The sequence below is a fragment of the Passer montanus genome, unplaced genomic scaffold (assembly GCF_014805655.1).
Source record: "Passer montanus isolate IOZ18808 unplaced genomic scaffold, ASM1480565v1 scaffold238, whole genome shotgun sequence".
Lineage (NCBI taxonomy): Eukaryota > Metazoa > Chordata > Aves > Passeriformes > Passeridae > Passer > Passer montanus.
In genome coordinates this window covers 45,227-61,174 of record NW_024367015.1, presented here as the reverse complement: position 1 = coordinate 61,174, position 15,948 = coordinate 45,227, and the positions used below count along the sequence as shown (strand labels likewise).

The window sequence follows — 15,948 nt, the reverse complement described above, 5'->3', positions numbered from 1 at the left end:
TGCAAATCATGGAATTTCAAACCAAAAACAAAAATGAAACCCCCAAAAAAGCATTTTGCCAATCCTCTCCCTGGCTGATTCCAGCTGATTTAGTGGAAGTGACTGACTGGCACCAGTCTGGGCACTCCTGGCACTGCCCGTGGCACAAGAGGTGGCATTGTCCCCTCCTGTGTCCCTTGGGTGGCGGTGGCTGTGTCCCCTCCCTCCTCCTCCCCGGGCAGGGCACTCGCACTTGCTCATCACTTCGGTTTTCTACCTGTGAGTACTGTATCCAGTTCAGAACCAACAGCTTCCTTTAGTAAAGATTTTACCATTTTATAAAAGACATGTTTAATTATGATGGAGATGGCTGTATTGTAATTAATATTTTGAGATAATTGTGATTTTGAGCTTAAATTATATACAGAAATGGTCATTTTTGTATGTGTTCAAAGATTGCTATATTCCAGATGACTGTACTTTTCAGTTGAATTCCAGTATCCATGTAAATAAAGCTGAATGAGGAAATATTTACTACTTTATTAACATAGATTGTGAATGTACTTCATGTTTTTTGCAGTATAAAGACTTACTGAACTTGAAAGCTGCTTCATTTTATGTGCAAAAAGGTACTTCAAAAATTCTATTTTAAACCTATTGATTGAGTGCAATCAGCTCCTGTCCCTTGGCACATGCAGGTTGTCCCCTCCCCGTGCCCTGGAGGGCCTGGCCCGTGCTGTGGGGCTGCTGCATTTTGCAGCTGCTCTGTGCAGAGGGAGCCCAGGGACTGAACCGATGCTGTGCAGTGCAGCAGAGCCATTTTCGGCTTTGCTGTACCCACCTTTTTCAGTATTTCAAAAAAAAAAGTGTTTTGAATAACATTAAAAAGTCTCTTTATTGTACAAATAATAAAAGCGTCACCTTATTGTAAGGCTTTCGGGTGGTTTTTTGGTTTTTTGCTGGCAGAAAGGTTTCAGAGGGTGGGGAAGAGGGGAATGAGCCTGGAAAATTGGGGAACTCCCAACTGGGACTCCCCTGGTCCAGCTGCAGCCTCTGGGAGACATCAAATATAGAAAGGGAGCAATGGAAAGGGGGAAGAAAAGTCAGGTTTGGCAGCTTTTGGGGCAATGTGTGGAAGGATAACTGCACGGAAGAAATGGATGAAAGGACAATATGTGTGGAAGGATAAATGCATGGAGGACAGATGCATGAAGGAAAGGATGAAAGGACAAATGCACCAAGGACAAAAATGTATGGAAACAAGAGGAGGCAGGGGGTGAGGGCAGCAGCAGTTCCATCAGCCAAGGAGCTGCAGAAGTGGCCCTGGAGCTCCAGCTGTCCCCTGTGGTCACTGCACATGGGCCCTGTCATCTGCTTCCCACAGGGCAGATCCTGCCCCTCCCATCCCCACTCCCCCAAAGCCCCTTCCCAAACCCTTCCCAACCCTTTCCCTTTCCCATTTCCTGCAGCCAGGACCAGGTTCTGCTCCCCACGGGGGACACAGGGAGGTGCAGCTGGGCCTGAGCCCCCTGAGCCATCCCTGCTCCAGCTGGAAGGCAATTCCCACACCTGGGGAGCTGGGGGTGAGTCTGAGTGCTTTATGTCCATCTGGACATGTTCAAAACCTGGGAAATTTAGTGAGGAACTGTAAAAAATCCTACTTGTGCTACAGAACCTCCAGGGCTGTGTTCATGGGAGACCCTGAGGGGCTGGAGAGTGTCCAGGGCAGGGAATGAGCTGGCAAGGGGCTGGAGAATCCCTGAGGAGCTGGGAAGGGGCTGGAGAATCCCTGAGGGAGCTGGGAAGGGGCTGGAGAATCCCTGAGGAGCTGGGAAGGGGCTCAGCCTGGAGCAAAGGAGGCTCAGGGGCCCTTGTGGCTCTGCACAGCTCCTGCCAGGAGGGGACAGCCGGGGGTCGGGCTGTGCTCCAGGAACAGGGACAGGAGCAGAGGGAACAGCCCCAGGCTGGGCCAGGGCAGCTCAGGGTGGGCACAGCAGGAATTTCCCCATGGAAAGGGGGTCAGGCACTGGAGGGTGGTGGAGCCCCACCCACAGCACTGTTACCATTAAAGGTCCCACCTGCAGGACATCTGGAAGTGTGTCTGAACAAGAGAAGTTCTCCATGTTTCCATCTACAGAGCTCAGTTACAGCCTGAAGGACCCAGAGCAGACATCCAAGGGGAACATTTATTGTCTCAGCACAGCACCAGCCCCATCTTCACTCAGGTGAGCCCTGCACACACCTGGGGCATCTCTCACCCCCCAACAGCTCAAGCATTCCACCACACTCACACCGCAGCTCTGAGGACAGCAGTTAAACACGAGAAAATAGGAATACAAACCCCAGAGTGTTCCCTTCTGCCTTTGGCCCCAGTGCTTTGATGGTGACAGCTCTCTCCAGAGCCCAGCTCAGCTGCAGAAGCACCCTGGCTATGCTGAAGGCAGCTTCCCTTGCTGTCTTTTACTACAAACAGTGTAAACAGAGTGTGCTGGAACATGCAGAGGGCCATGGAACATGCAGAGGGCCGGGAATGTTTCACAGCTGGGTTCTTAACACTGGGCAGACTCCCAGCCAGGAGCAGGGGAAGGATGGAAGCAGTAGAGCCCGGGGGGCTGGTGGGACAGGGGGTACCTGGCTGCTCCTGTGCTGCTGGAATGTGGCTCTGCAGGTATGCCAGCACTGCAGCCGTGCCCTTGGCCAGGCCAGGCTCAGGTGGGAATGCCCAGGATCAGGAGGAATGTGCAGGGCTCAGGGGGCAGTGCCCAGGCTCAGGAGGAGTGCCCAGGGCTCAGGAGGGAATGCAGCTCCACAGGTAGTCCAGCACCCTTGGCCAGGCCAGGCTCAGGAGGGAATGCCCAGGGCTCAGGAGGGAATGCCCAGGGCTCAGGAGGAATGCCCAGGCTCAGGTGGCAGTGCCCAGGCTCAGGAGGGAATGCGGCTCCGCAGGTACTCCAGCCGGGCAGCCGTGTCCTTGGCCAGGCCAGGCTCAGGTGGGAATGGCCAGGGCTCAGGGGCGAGGAGGGAATGCCCAGGGCTCAGGAGGAATGCCCAGGCTCAGGTGGCCGTGCCGAGGCTCAGGAGGGAATGCGGCTCCGCAGGTACTCCAGCCGGGCAGCCGTGTCCTTGGCCAGGCCAGGCTCAGGTGGGAATGGCCAGGGCTCAGGGGCGAGGAGGGAATGCCCAGGGCTCAGGAGGAATGCCCAGGCTCAGGGGCAGTGCCCAGGCTCAGGGGCAGTGCCCAGGGCTCAGGGCTCAGGAGGGAATGCGGCTCCGCAGGTACTCCAGCCGGGCAGCCGTGCCCTTGGCCAGGCCAGGCTCAGGGGTGAGGAGGGAATGCCCAGGCTCAGGGGCAGTGCCCAGGCTCAGGGGCAGTGCCCAGGCTCAGGAGGGAATGCGGCTCCGCAGGTACTCCAGCAGGGCAGCCGTGCCCTTGGCCAGCACGGCGGCGCGGGGCGTGCGGAACGGGTTCCCCTCCAGCAGCAGGCTCCTGCAAACAGGGCTGAGTTACTGGCAGGAATCTCCTTGTACCCACACACTCATCCACTGCATGCAGACTTCTGAGGCCTTTGAAATTCCCGGGGAGCTCCTCTTTGGTCCTGCCACAGGAGTCTGGGTTTCTGCTCCCCTCGTTCTCAGCAGCCGAGCTTTGAGACAGCTGAGTTTTAATTTGTGCTGATAAATCAGGGGGGGTGTAGCACACACCCCACTCCAGCCTCTGCCAGGAGCAGTGAAAAGAGAACCTCTGGAATATAGAAACAGAATTCCAGAGTGGCTCAGGCTGGAAGGGAGCAGTGGGGTCAGCTGCTCCCTGCTCAAAGGGGGGTGCACCAGGAGCGTGACTGGGAGCACAGGAAATGTCACCCCCAAGGCTCCACCACAACCTTCACACAAGCCCCAGACCCTCAAATCAGTTCCAATTGATGAAACAACTCCCACAGTTCTGTGCAATATTGAGAAATTAGGGAAGACATTATGGAAGAAATTGCCCTGTTCTACAGATGGCTAGAGAGACCCTTTTTGAGTAAACCCAACACCCTGCCAATGGGTGCTTTTTCCTCTGGCAAACACACCCTGCAGAACTCAGACAGCAAATGTGTTCACAAGCAGGCCCCCTGACCCCTCACACCTGAGATTCTCACAGTTGCCCAGCTCTGGGGGCACCTGGAGGAGGTCATTGTTCTGCAGGTCCAGCGTTGCCAGCTTGTCCAGCCCCTTCAGCTGCACGGGGTCGATGGATCCCACCTGGTTGTTGCTGAGCAGGATGGTCTCCAGGGCTGGCAGGTGATACAGGACACTGGGAAACACCTTAAATCTTCAGGAAGAGAAAGGAGGGGTACTCAGAAACAGGGCATTCAAAAGAGAAGCACTTCATGGGAGCTCCCAGCTCACTGAAGTGGCTCCTTGTTCTCACATCACAGGAAAATTGAGTCAAACTCAGCCCAGCTCTTTTCATTATTGTATTTTTTAAAAATCTACAGTTCCTCACCTATTGAAAGCAAGATTTATTGTGTGCAGTCTTTTCAGTGCCTCCATTTCCTCAGGCAAGGCTGTCAGAACATTGTTTCTGTTATCAAAGAAAAGAAAAACAGCAAGCACTAAACTTAGTCAGGGGTTTGGCTGAGAATTCCCAGATCACCTACACAGTCTGGGGCCACTTCACTGCCCCATAGCAAGGGCAAGAGCATGCCTGGGATTCCCATTTCTGCCAGGAGGACACTCAAAGCCTGTCCTCTAAAGATTCCTAATATTCCCAAGCAGCCACCAGCTGCACAAACCTGCCTGGAAATTCAGCTCCTTGTTTCCAGAGGAAAGCAAAGTGCCCAGACCCTGGAGCCAAAGTGAAACACTCAGGTCACTCCAAAGCTCCCCACAATCAATGGATTGAGCTAATCCTCATCTAAACAAGGCCAGGAACACTTCTCAGGAATCAGAGGAGGAAAGGTGACAACAAGGAACCATCTCTTGCCTCTCCTTCCAGTAGTGCAACAAAATCTGCACCTCCCCTGTCCTAATTCCCAGGATTTTTTGGTGTGGTTTTCTTCTGGGGGGTGGCAGGAGTGTTTTGAAATAACAACATCTCAGAACCCTTCTCTGAATGAGGCAGGATCTCTCCTCCAGCACATCTCAGAATTGGTCCATTTCTTTTTGTGTCTTCTTTAAGCAAGGCCCAAATTTAAGCCCTGTCCTACTCTGGCTCTGCCACGGAGAGATTTTGGCAGTGAAGATGATTTCAGTGCTGCCATTCCACTGGAACAGAGGCTGCTTTAGGGAGGCAGGCAAAGAAGTGCAACAACACACATCACCAACCTGAGATCCAAATGTGTCAACTTCTGGAGCAGGCACAGCTCCGAGGAAATGGAGGAGATTTTGTTGAAGGCCAGGCTGACATCACAAACTGAGTCTTTCAGCTCCACAAGCCTGAAGCACAAAAGGAAGATGCTCTCACTATGGAAGCTCATGGTAGCTTGCTTTTTAAGTTATTAGAAAACCTGATTTATTCTACAAATCAAGGACAACTTGTGTTTTTTTTCTGAAGAGATTTTGAGGAGATCACAGAATGTCACCTGTGAGAGGAGCTGCTGCTCCTCCAGCCTTACATGTGGGGTAAGGCAAAGCCCAAATCATTTATCTGCAGTTACCAGATTGCATTTTCTCTCACAAACATTGCTACCAAAGCCTCCTCAGTAAATGCAGTCAGGAGGTGTTTTAGAGACCATGGCCCAGGTGACATCACTGCCACCTCCTGCCCTGGACACGTTTTAATACAGACTCCACTTCTTCTGCAGCCAAAAAACCTGACTAAAAAAATCCTGGTTTTCCCATCTTTTGTTTCTGCTCTCCTGTTGTGCTGTTACAAACTCTGGGAGTACCTGCTGCTGCTTGAAGAAGGTTATTTATTATACTAACAGGTTTTTGTAAAGGTTTTCACAGCTCAAAAAGTTCCCTGTTGAACGCCTCAAACAGAATCTCTGGCTCAGCCCTGAAACAAAGTGCAATTAAATGAGAAAATGAGAAAACTCTCCTGCCTCCTGTCTGGAGTGGCATGGAATTCTGAGGCAGCTGCACACTCCCTGACACATATCCCAGGGAATTCAGCAGCCCCTCACACAGTGACACAGCATGGGATGCACAAGCAGCAGCTCCCAAACTGAGTCTCTAGAACACTTTTTGTTCCTCTGGGTTTGCTCCTGGGAATAAACTGTCCTCAAAAACCACTGAGGACAATTTCTGGGGGCTCCCAGAGACACAGCAGCCTTCCTCCTGACACAGAGGGATTACAGGCTCCCAGCAGTGCCAGGAAAAGCCTTTCCTTGGCTGTGGCTGGCCCCGGTGACTGCACACGAGTGCCTCCCCACACTGTGCACAAACAGCTCAGGGGGAGAACAGCCTGCTGCACACAAAGGCAGAGGGCAAACCCCAGCTGGGAATGCCCTCCCAGCAGTACCTCGGGGGGATCTCCCTGAGCTGGTTCTTGCTGAAGTTCACGGTGGCCACAGGGTTGGTGCCCACGGCGTCGAACACGGCCTCGGGGATCTCGGCAGCCTGCTTCTCACTGGGACAGGAGACACCAATTAACCACTGCCTGCTAATCAACACGCCCCTTCCACCTGCTTCGAGAGGAGACAGCGAGCAGAACACGGGGCACAGCTGCAGAAAACCCCCAGTGCTGCCCTGTTCCCACAATGTCACCAAAGAGGATTTTTTTCTATTTCCCACCCCTCCAGGTCCATTTAAGGAATAAGTGAGCAGGCACTCCCCTACCACAAGATGTTCTGGGACTCAGTGAAAACCATAAAGAGCTTCAAAGGTACTAAAAGCACCTGCTGGGATTCAGCACTTCAACATTACCACAGAATATTTAATATTTGATAATACAAAAAATTAATTTAAACCCCACAATCTACATCTGCCCATTCCCAAGCACAGGAATTAAATACTAAAAGCACCTGCTGGGATTCAGCACTTCAATATTACTGCAGACTATTTGAAAATACAAAAAATAATCCAAACCCCACAATCTAAATCTGCCCATTCCCAAGCACAGGAATTAAGGGGGAAAATGTCCACATGCAGCAGGGTTTGTGGACAGCATGGTGTGTAATTAAGGTGGGGAAAAAACCCACAAGGATAAAATAGGACAGCGTTCTTACAGCTTCAGGAATGGGCAATATTCCCAAATACCTGTATTCCAATAATTTCAGTGTGGTTATGGCGTGGATGTTGACCTTGGACTGGCTGGGAAGAGTCATGGCAGTCACAGGAGGCTCTTCATTGGGGCCAGGTCCATCATCTGGGGACACCAGAGGGGTGCAGGGACACGGCTGAGCTGCTCTGAGTGGCCCCAGGCAGCTGCCACCACCCCCCTCTAATCCTGCCCTACTCTGGCTCAACTCAAGACCATCAGATCCAGATTACTGCAATCATTTCCCAATAAAGGGTTTTTACCATCTTGGATTTGGAGGTTCTTTTAGGGGGAAGGAGGGAGAAGGGTGACCTGGACTTTGCCAAGCAGGGGAGGGAGCACTGGAGATGTGAGGCTCTGCTCGGTGGGGTAGGGAGCTGGAAACTACAAAAACCAGGGAATTCCAGCTGGAAATGATGACCTGGAGCAGCTTTACCCACACTGGCACATCTGACCACAACTTCAGTTAAAGCACTAATATTTACAAACCCTCCTCTATGAATTTCCTTCTGGTTCCTTCCTTCCCCACAATCCACATGAAAAAGCTCCTGCACACCTGAAATAGGAATTCCCATCCAGCTGAGCAGGGCGAGTCTGGGTTTGTAAAGGATAATCCTCAGTTCAGAATGTTTATTATTCAGTATTAGCTAATAGGATAAGAAACTTAAATATCACAGCAAACTGTTGAGTAAAGGAAATTTTTACTGCAGGATAACTGGGAAGAACCTGGATTTAAACAACCATCTTCCCTAAACTCTAATTTACTTAAATTTCTTAGAATATTCTCTTTAAAATGAAGTGGAAGAAAGCAACATACCTTGGATTTTGCTTCTCAGATATTTGAGCAGTTCCTGGGTGCCTTTCTTTAAAAAAGAGACAAACCCCAAGTCACTCAGCAGTAACTGTGCAGCTGGGGGGACAATGCAGAGGGACAAAGCCAGCACACAGGTGGAGCCCACAGCACTCCTGACTAAAAATCCCACTGAAAATCCCACAGCAGCTTGGCAACTTGCTTGGTTATCATTTTATTTATTCCAGCTGAGAATTTCTGATCCTGAACTACAGCCTCAGGCTGCACTTCTGTAGCTCCTGATGTGAAGATTTTTGCCACTTCCAAGAGCAAGTAAAGAAGTTCCAATGAGCTTAATTTTCCCTTTAAAAAGCCCCAGCACAATTTGCTGTGGAGAGCACATTTACAGAGTCAGTGAAGCTGACTGCTCACCATTCTGCTACTTTTTTATGGCCCAAATGATAAACTCTGGGAAAATTGTGGCAGTTTGCATCATTGGCAGGGATTTTTAACAGCTCCAAAGATTTCCCTCAGTCCTCTCACAGCAACTCCCAGAGGTCAGACACAGCTTCCACCTGCACAAACCTGTGGGTAGTGAAGCTCAAGCTCCTCTGCACTGTTTGTTTTAGGGGAAAGGCAGGTTTGGGGTATGATTTTACAGGTTTCAGAACCAGGGACTGACCTGAAGTGCTGGAGGTGAATGAACATTTCTCACTCCAGCTGACACAGCCAGGAGACTGGAGGAACACAGAGGGATAAAGGGAATGTGGATGTTGGAAAGGAGGGAATTGCCACAAGCAGACAGGCAGGGAGAGAGGGACTGTGCTGAGCATGGCAAGGGAAGCCAGCAGGGAACAAGCTGGGAAGTTGTGAGGGAAAGGTGAAGGTCAAACTGAAATCCCAGTAACAGATGCATGGGAAGGAAAGCAGAGAGCAGGGTAAAGCTCCAGAGCCAAGTAATGGCATGGGAATTAACAAAAATAGACCAGGATTTACCAGAAATTAACTGGAAATTCATCAAGAACCAGGAATGGGGTTGGGACTGGAATGAGAGGCCTGAGGAAGAGAAGGTGAGCTGGGCAGGGCTGGAGAAGGGAAGAGAAGGATCTGCTGCTCCCCTACACTCACCCCAGTCCTTTATCTCGGCATCCACCTGCCCCAAGCAGTGCCTGGGGAGCCCTAAAGATTGCTCCTCTAAACCAAGTGGAAAAAAATCCAGCCAGGCAGAGGAAATTGCAGCCAGATGAATTTACAGTGCTGGTGACAGATCCAGGCAGCACAAACACAGCGTGGCCTGACGGGCTCCTCGTGCCTGGCCTTTGCCCCAGCTGGGAAACACAGCCCAGGAGTGACAACTGCAGCTGAAGCAGCAAACCCTCAGTGATCCAGGAACAGCAGAACTCCAGCATTCCTGACTCAGGCTCCTTTCCAGGAGCACTTTGGACAAGTGCTGACTAACTCAGGGCACCCTCTGCTCCCCCAGCCAGGCACACCAGGGCTTCCCTCTCCTGACAGATGTTACAGATTTCATTGCAACACAGACCTGTCAGCTCTGCTTATTTTGGGAGCATCCCAGCGCTTTGGGAACATTGATTTTACAACCCTGGCAAAGGCACAGAAGTAGGAATGTGCAGCACCACTGAGGAGAGGGGCCTGCCAGGGAAAACATCACAGGGAATTGTGCAGCAGGAGTGGTGCCCAGGCTGCAGCCTCCTGCTGCCCTAAGGACTCCTTTTCCTGGGAACAACTCACACCCTCCCCTTGCTGCCTGCCTACAAGAGAACAGAGCACTGAATCCTAGAACCTTCATTAAGACAAAACCTTAAAGCCCATCCCACTCCACCCCCTGCCATGGCAGGGACACTTCCACTGTCCCAGGTGCTCCAGCCCCAGTGTCCAGCCTGGCCTTGGGCACTGCCAGGGATCCAGGGGCAGCCACAGCTGTGCCAGAGCCTGCCCACCCTGCCAGGGAACAATTCCTAATTCCCAATCTCCCATCCATCCCTGTCCCTCATCCCTATCCATCTTTCCTGCATCTCCTTCAGGCCCTGCAAGGCCACACTGAGGTCACCCCAAAGCTTCTTCTCTCCAGCTGTGCCAGCCCTTCTTCCCAGCAGAGCTGCTCCATCCCTGGGACCATCCTGGTGCCTCCTCTGGACCCTCCCAGGTCCCTCCCGTGCAGATGTCCACACACACAACCAAACCTCAGTGCTCACCTGCAGCAGGTCTCTCCGAATGGTTCTCAAAGGATTTCCCTCCAGGGCCAGGAATTTCAGCTGAGTGAGGTTCCCCAGGGTGTAAGGCAACCTGCAGAGGGAAACAACTCATTCATTCCAAAGCAGCTCCAAAACCACTGCTAAAGAATGTGCAGTGGCTGCTCAGAGGGGATCCTGAAGCTCAGGTTCAGAGGAAAAGATGCAGAATCCCAGATTAATTTAAGTTGGAAAAGCTCTCCCAGACCATCTCTGCCAAGCTCTGTCCAATTCCCACCTTAGATCCCCCAGGGATTCTCCAGCCCCTTCCCAGCTCCCTCAGCCTCTCCTGGGGTCCAGTCTCTTCCCAGCTCCCTCAGCTGCTCCTCACAGCACTCCCAAGCCACAGCTAAGTCACGGGCAGAACACAGAACATTTCACAAGACCCAGTCTGATCTCAGCAATCCCACAACACACAGAGGGCTCCTTCATTTCCTGACTGAGTCATTCCTGAAGTGCCCTTCCCAGGGAAGGCAGGAGCTGCCACCACCCAGCCCCAGCCCAGGTGTCACTATTACCTACTGATGTCATTGTTGGCCAGGTCGAGCCTCTCCAGCTTCTGCAGCAGCGTGATCTCCTCGGGCACTGCCTTGATCTTGTTGTCCCTGAGCTCCAGCACACACAGGGAGCTCAGCTGCTTCAGGTTCTCTGCATTCAGCATTTCAATCTGATTCTCCCCAGCGTGTAATTCCTATGGGAATAAAGAGCACCACAGCTGTGGTAAAATTACTTCATAATTTATCTCCTAAATCGTGACATCAGCAGTCATCAGTATGATGATGTGGAGAATCAAGATGGACTTCTTGATTCCCTTTCATCTGCCTACAAAATACCTCGATATAACCTATGTTAAGAGGAAAAACAATGTATTTGCTCTGTAGTTACGGAGAATAAATTATAATGAACAAAGTGAATTTATCCAGAAAAAGTTCCCAGAGATAAAAAATAACTTGCAGGCAATATTAGATCCAGCTTTCAGTCATTCCTCTCCTGAACACTTTTTATCTTCCAAATCTGGAAAAGTCCTGCAAACTCATCTTTCAAAAGGTTGAATAACGAGGGCAGGAAGAGAAGTTGCACATTAAACAGAGTTCCAAACACAGAGCCTTCATCTGGTTTTGATCACAGCACCTCCCAAAAGCTTGTGCTTAAAGTAACTGTCATTATTTCAAAGTTTTCAGTGCAGGCATTTCCAGCAGAGCAGCCATTCCAAGCTCACCTTCAGTAACTTGCAGGAGGGAAGCTCTGGCAAGGAATGCAGTTTGTTTTTCCTCAGGTAAAGCTGCTCCAGGGATGCCATGGTTGCTAATTTAGGAGGTACTGTTTCCAGGTAATTTTTGGTACAATCCAGTTGCCTCAAGCCTGTGGAAGCCAATGTCCAGTGAGAAACAGAGGAGAAGATAAAAATACCTTTCCACAGCAGCATAACTGCCCTGGTGGTTTAATTTAAAATAAACACAACAACATTTTGCCAAACAGATTCTAGAAGTAATAACTCTGATTTTCTTGAGGAAACAATAACTCTTTAAGGATCTATTTTAAAACCCTGCACTGTATTGCTGAACATAAGCACAGCACTGGCTGTCTGGTATTAATAACCCGAGGAAAGTGAATTACTTCTCATGGCACTGAGATCTGCAGGCAGCTCCTTGAGCTGGTTACAGGCCAGGTTGAGCCGCACCAAGTTCACCAGCAGAGCAAAACTGGCGGGGACGGCTGTGAGCTGGTTGTTGGACACATCCTGCACGTGGAAACAGAGAGAGATGAGAGGTGTCTGAAACATCCCAGGAGGGCTGCTACTGCAGAGTTAATTAGCGGCAGAACAGTAAAATTAGATTGCTGACAACTGGCACAAGTGTGAGAGAAGGAACAACCCCCCCAGGACTGACAGATCGCCGGGGACTTCAGCTTTCCCAAAATATGTCAAACCAAGAACACACTAAAAACAAACCCCACCATGCAGCAACTGACACTAGAACAGCCGCTGGAATATTTGCCAAGTCCTGCTGCTGAACCCCGGGACTTTTAACCAGCAGACAAACCCTTTCCAGACCCAGAAACAGGTGTGAAGCTGTGCTTTACCAGCTCCTCCAAGCTGAGGAGCTGCCCCAGCCCCTCGGGCAGCTGGCTCAGCTCGTTGTGCTGCACCAGGAGGCTCCTCAGACGGGGCAGCTGCAGCAGCTCCTCGGGAAGGCTCCTCAGTTTGTTGTGGCTGGGGTGGAAACATGCAACACAAAGGCAAAGGAAAAACACTCAGGAGATTTTAGGAATGTAACTGCACACAGAACATTTGTGTGCCACAGCCTGCTGGGCAGGACACTGCCACCTCTAAGGAACAACTGATTATATTTATTTATTTGTTCAAGCAGACTTTTAATCCTACTCTGAATTTACAACATTCTAGATGGATCTCAGGTTTTTTTGTTTATGTACTTCACACACGCAGTGGTAGCATAACCTCTCCTTGTGCACAAATTTACAAAATTACCCCAGTAAACAGAAGATTCTGAACCTTCCAGCACAAACAAGATCTACACAGTTATTTACAATGTGCATTATTCATGACTGGAAATGTTTTATCCTCAGAACTGCCAGACTGAAGCAAATAAATGCAAATAAATATTTTGTGTATCATTATTCAGAATATCACTGCACCTTCCAAGCAATTGTGACTTTGAATAGCAGTGAAAACAATTTCAACAAGGCCACCAGTTTTGATCCAAAATGGATAATAGAACATATATAATATATAATAATAGTCTACAGTGAGTAATCTGGAGTTAATTTTTGAAAAAAACGTTGCTATCCTGCAACTTCTCACTCACACCCAAAAGTCACTGCAGTATTTTTCCACTTTTCTCTGTAACATGGCCCTACCTGACATCGAGTTTTTGGAGATTTTCAAGTTGCCCTAAAGCAGAAGGAAGTGATGTCAGTTGATTGTCATGCACCTGAAAAAGAGAGGTTTTAGGACACAGTTACAATAACTTGTACACAGTTACTAATTTGTACCTCAGAGGGTTTTTTTGGGGGAAGAATTCCTCCCCAATATCGCATGGGTCCAGCCCTCTGGCAGTGGGAAGCCATTCCCCCTAGTCCTGGCACTCCAGGCCCCTGCGAAATGAATAGAGCAGGGAAATGGAAAACAAAGATCCCCCTGTCCTGCAGGGAAGTACCGAGGGAGCACCAAGGCATCGCCGTACTCACGTCCAGCATGGTGAGGGCAGGCAGCAGCTGCACATCCTCCGACAGGCTCTGCAGCTTGTTGGAGGCCAGGATCAGCTTGGTCAGGTCCGTCTGCTCCCACCAGCGATCGGCAGCTCCGAAGGACAGGTTCTGCTGGGCTTCCTCCGGCGTGTCCAGGTTGATCCTCCACACGTGCTCGGGCACTGCAGCACAAACAGAGCGTCAGCTGAACCCCGCGGCTGTCTGCTCCAACATCTCACTGTCAGCGTGCTTTTTGGGTGTAAAATCATGGAGTGGGTTGGGCTGGAAGGGACCTTCATGATCATCTAGTTCCGACCCTTCTGCCTTGGGGGACGATATATATAGACATAGATAAATATAGATGGATGCATATAGGCATATACATATGTGTGTACGTATAAAAACATACATCTATAAATAGATACATACATATATATGGACATAGATAAATATAGATGGATGCATATAGGCATATAAAAACATACATCTGTAAATAGATACATACATATATATATGTATGTACACATATATATAATACACCCATCTCTACAGCCACTCTCCCATTGTGTTCCACAGACATTTTCGCAGAGGTATCAAAAAAGCCGATGGAAACATGCCAGAAACAGACAAGAGCGAGCAGACGGCGCTCCCCGGAGCCGCTCCGCCCCGCGCGCAGCCCCCGCGGCCGGCCGGGCTCACGCACCGTGGGTGAGGCCGCGTCCCGCCACCCGCGGGCGGACCCGGCCCGGCCCCGCGCCGCCATTTCCCGCCCCGCCGTGCCGAAATGGAGCCCCGCGCTGGGCCCGGGCCGCGCTGCTCGGGGCCGTGCGCGGGCACACGAGGAGCAGCACGCGAAACTGAGCTTTCGCATCAGTTTAGTGGTTTTGCTTTCCCCCTTAGCCGTGTGCGCGGCTGCACTGCAGCCCCTGGCGGGCTGGGCTCCGTGATCTCCAGGGTCTCTTCTCAGCAGAATCTCAGGACGGTTTGGGTTGGGAGTCCTGGGCTTCCATGATATTCAAAGTCACAACTGCTTGGAAGGTGCAAAGAGTGATGTTCTGAATAATCATACACAAAATATTCCACACCTTGCACTGCCCCAGGCTGCTCCCAGCCCCAGTGCCCAGCCTGGCCTTGGACACTTCAGGGATCCAGGGGCAGCCACAGCTGCTCTGGGCCCGGACTTGCCCAATATTGATTTCTCCCCAATATCCCATCTAAACCAGGACATGGAACCAGCCCCGTGCCTGCAGACCCCACCAGCAGCTCCCAGTGAGAGGAAAATGCTGATAAAGGAATGCGGCCCCTTGCTGGATTGTATCTCTCTTCACTCTGTAACAGCACATCTGTGTTTCAAACACTCCCCTCTTTGAAAAATGCTTCTAGGAGTAGTTCAATTGGAATGAAAGGTAATTAGTGAAGGTTTAAATACATTAGTCAAGTATGTGATTCAGGAAACTCACTTCAGGCCCTTGCTCTTGACTAAGGATATTGGCCTCATTAGTTTTTTACCAGTGTTCTTTAATTCCCCCTCCCTTTATTTCTCCTCTCTCAGCGGAGGCAGAAACACACAGAAAATACTGGGTATTTCAACTGATTTTTTTTTAAAAAAACAGTGGTGCTTAAATATGGGTTTTAGGGACTTCAGAGGGTGAGTGCTCTGTGCCTCAGGGCCCCTGGTAAAAACACTGTGTCACTTTCATCTCACTCAGTTTCAGTGCTGCTGGATAGCTAAGTTCCACGTGGAACACTGCTGACAAATTCAAACCTGGAATTTAAATAAGCTTTTGGCAATTCAGTACAAGACATGGCATCTGTGGTATTTCATAAGTGGAAATGTGATATCTGGTAAGCGAGGACAGTGAGTGTCTCCTACTTTATGAATCAGATGCGGCAGAATTTCAGCTGGATTAATAAATACGGCTTGTTTTATTTACATTCAGGAAACACATTAACATAAAGCAACACACTCATCAGGAAATAGTGTGATTTGTACTATGCAAACCACAAATACTTTTTTTTCCCTCTCTAACGAGAAATTCCGACCCCAACGTTGTACTGCTTGTGATGCCTTTTCTGGGGCTACCTGAAAACAGAGACAGACAGAGTTCAGGGAGTAAAAAGCAGGTGTATTTATTGAAAGGCCTTCAGATATATTTTGGGCAGATTAAAGCCCCCCAGGGACTGCACCCAAAAATGGATGATGGGTCATGGATTTTCAGAGTTTCGTAAGTTTGGTTTATTTGCATATTGGGGGTTAATCCTCCAATTACAGCTTCAGGTAATTACCCCAAGTCATTTACCCCAAGTTTGCTCCCCACAAGTCCCTTTTGTTTCCATCTCTGGGGCCTGAGGCAGTGAGGAGCCCCTGACTGCCAGGCCTGGAGAGGAATTGTGTCTGACCAAAATGCGAATTACCATCGCTCATGGAGTTTGGAGTTAAGCACTAAAGAACTGCAGGACTGAAATAAAATGGGCAGGAGATCTCTTTCCTTTTTAATGCCTTTATTAAGAAGGATCAGCTCAGGTGGGGAGAAATC

At 50.0% G+C, this 15,948-nt stretch overlaps 1 protein-coding gene across 1 annotated transcript; it reads right to left on the bottom strand.

Annotated features, from left to right (window-relative positions):
• Positions 1 to 3,163: 3,163 nt before the first annotated feature.
• LRRC40 (leucine rich repeat containing 40) lies at positions 3,164 to 15,829 on the bottom strand. The gene is made up of 17 exons (XM_039710935.1): positions 15,812 to 15,829; positions 15,468 to 15,494; positions 14,115 to 14,268; positions 13,412 to 13,593; positions 13,082 to 13,155; positions 12,287 to 12,416; positions 11,822 to 11,945; positions 11,424 to 11,566; positions 10,723 to 10,895; positions 10,169 to 10,259; positions 7,980 to 8,025; positions 7,162 to 7,270; positions 6,425 to 6,532; positions 5,287 to 5,397; positions 4,466 to 4,543; positions 4,106 to 4,291; positions 3,164 to 3,466 (listed from the first exon to the last, which is right to left on the bottom strand). The coding sequence occupies exons 1-17, from the start codon at positions 15,827 to 15,829 to the stop codon at positions 3,361 to 3,363; spliced, it is 1,860 nt and encodes a 619-aa protein (XP_039566869.1). The 3' UTR covers positions 3,164 to 3,360.
• Positions 15,830 to 15,948: the final 119 nt, after the last annotated feature.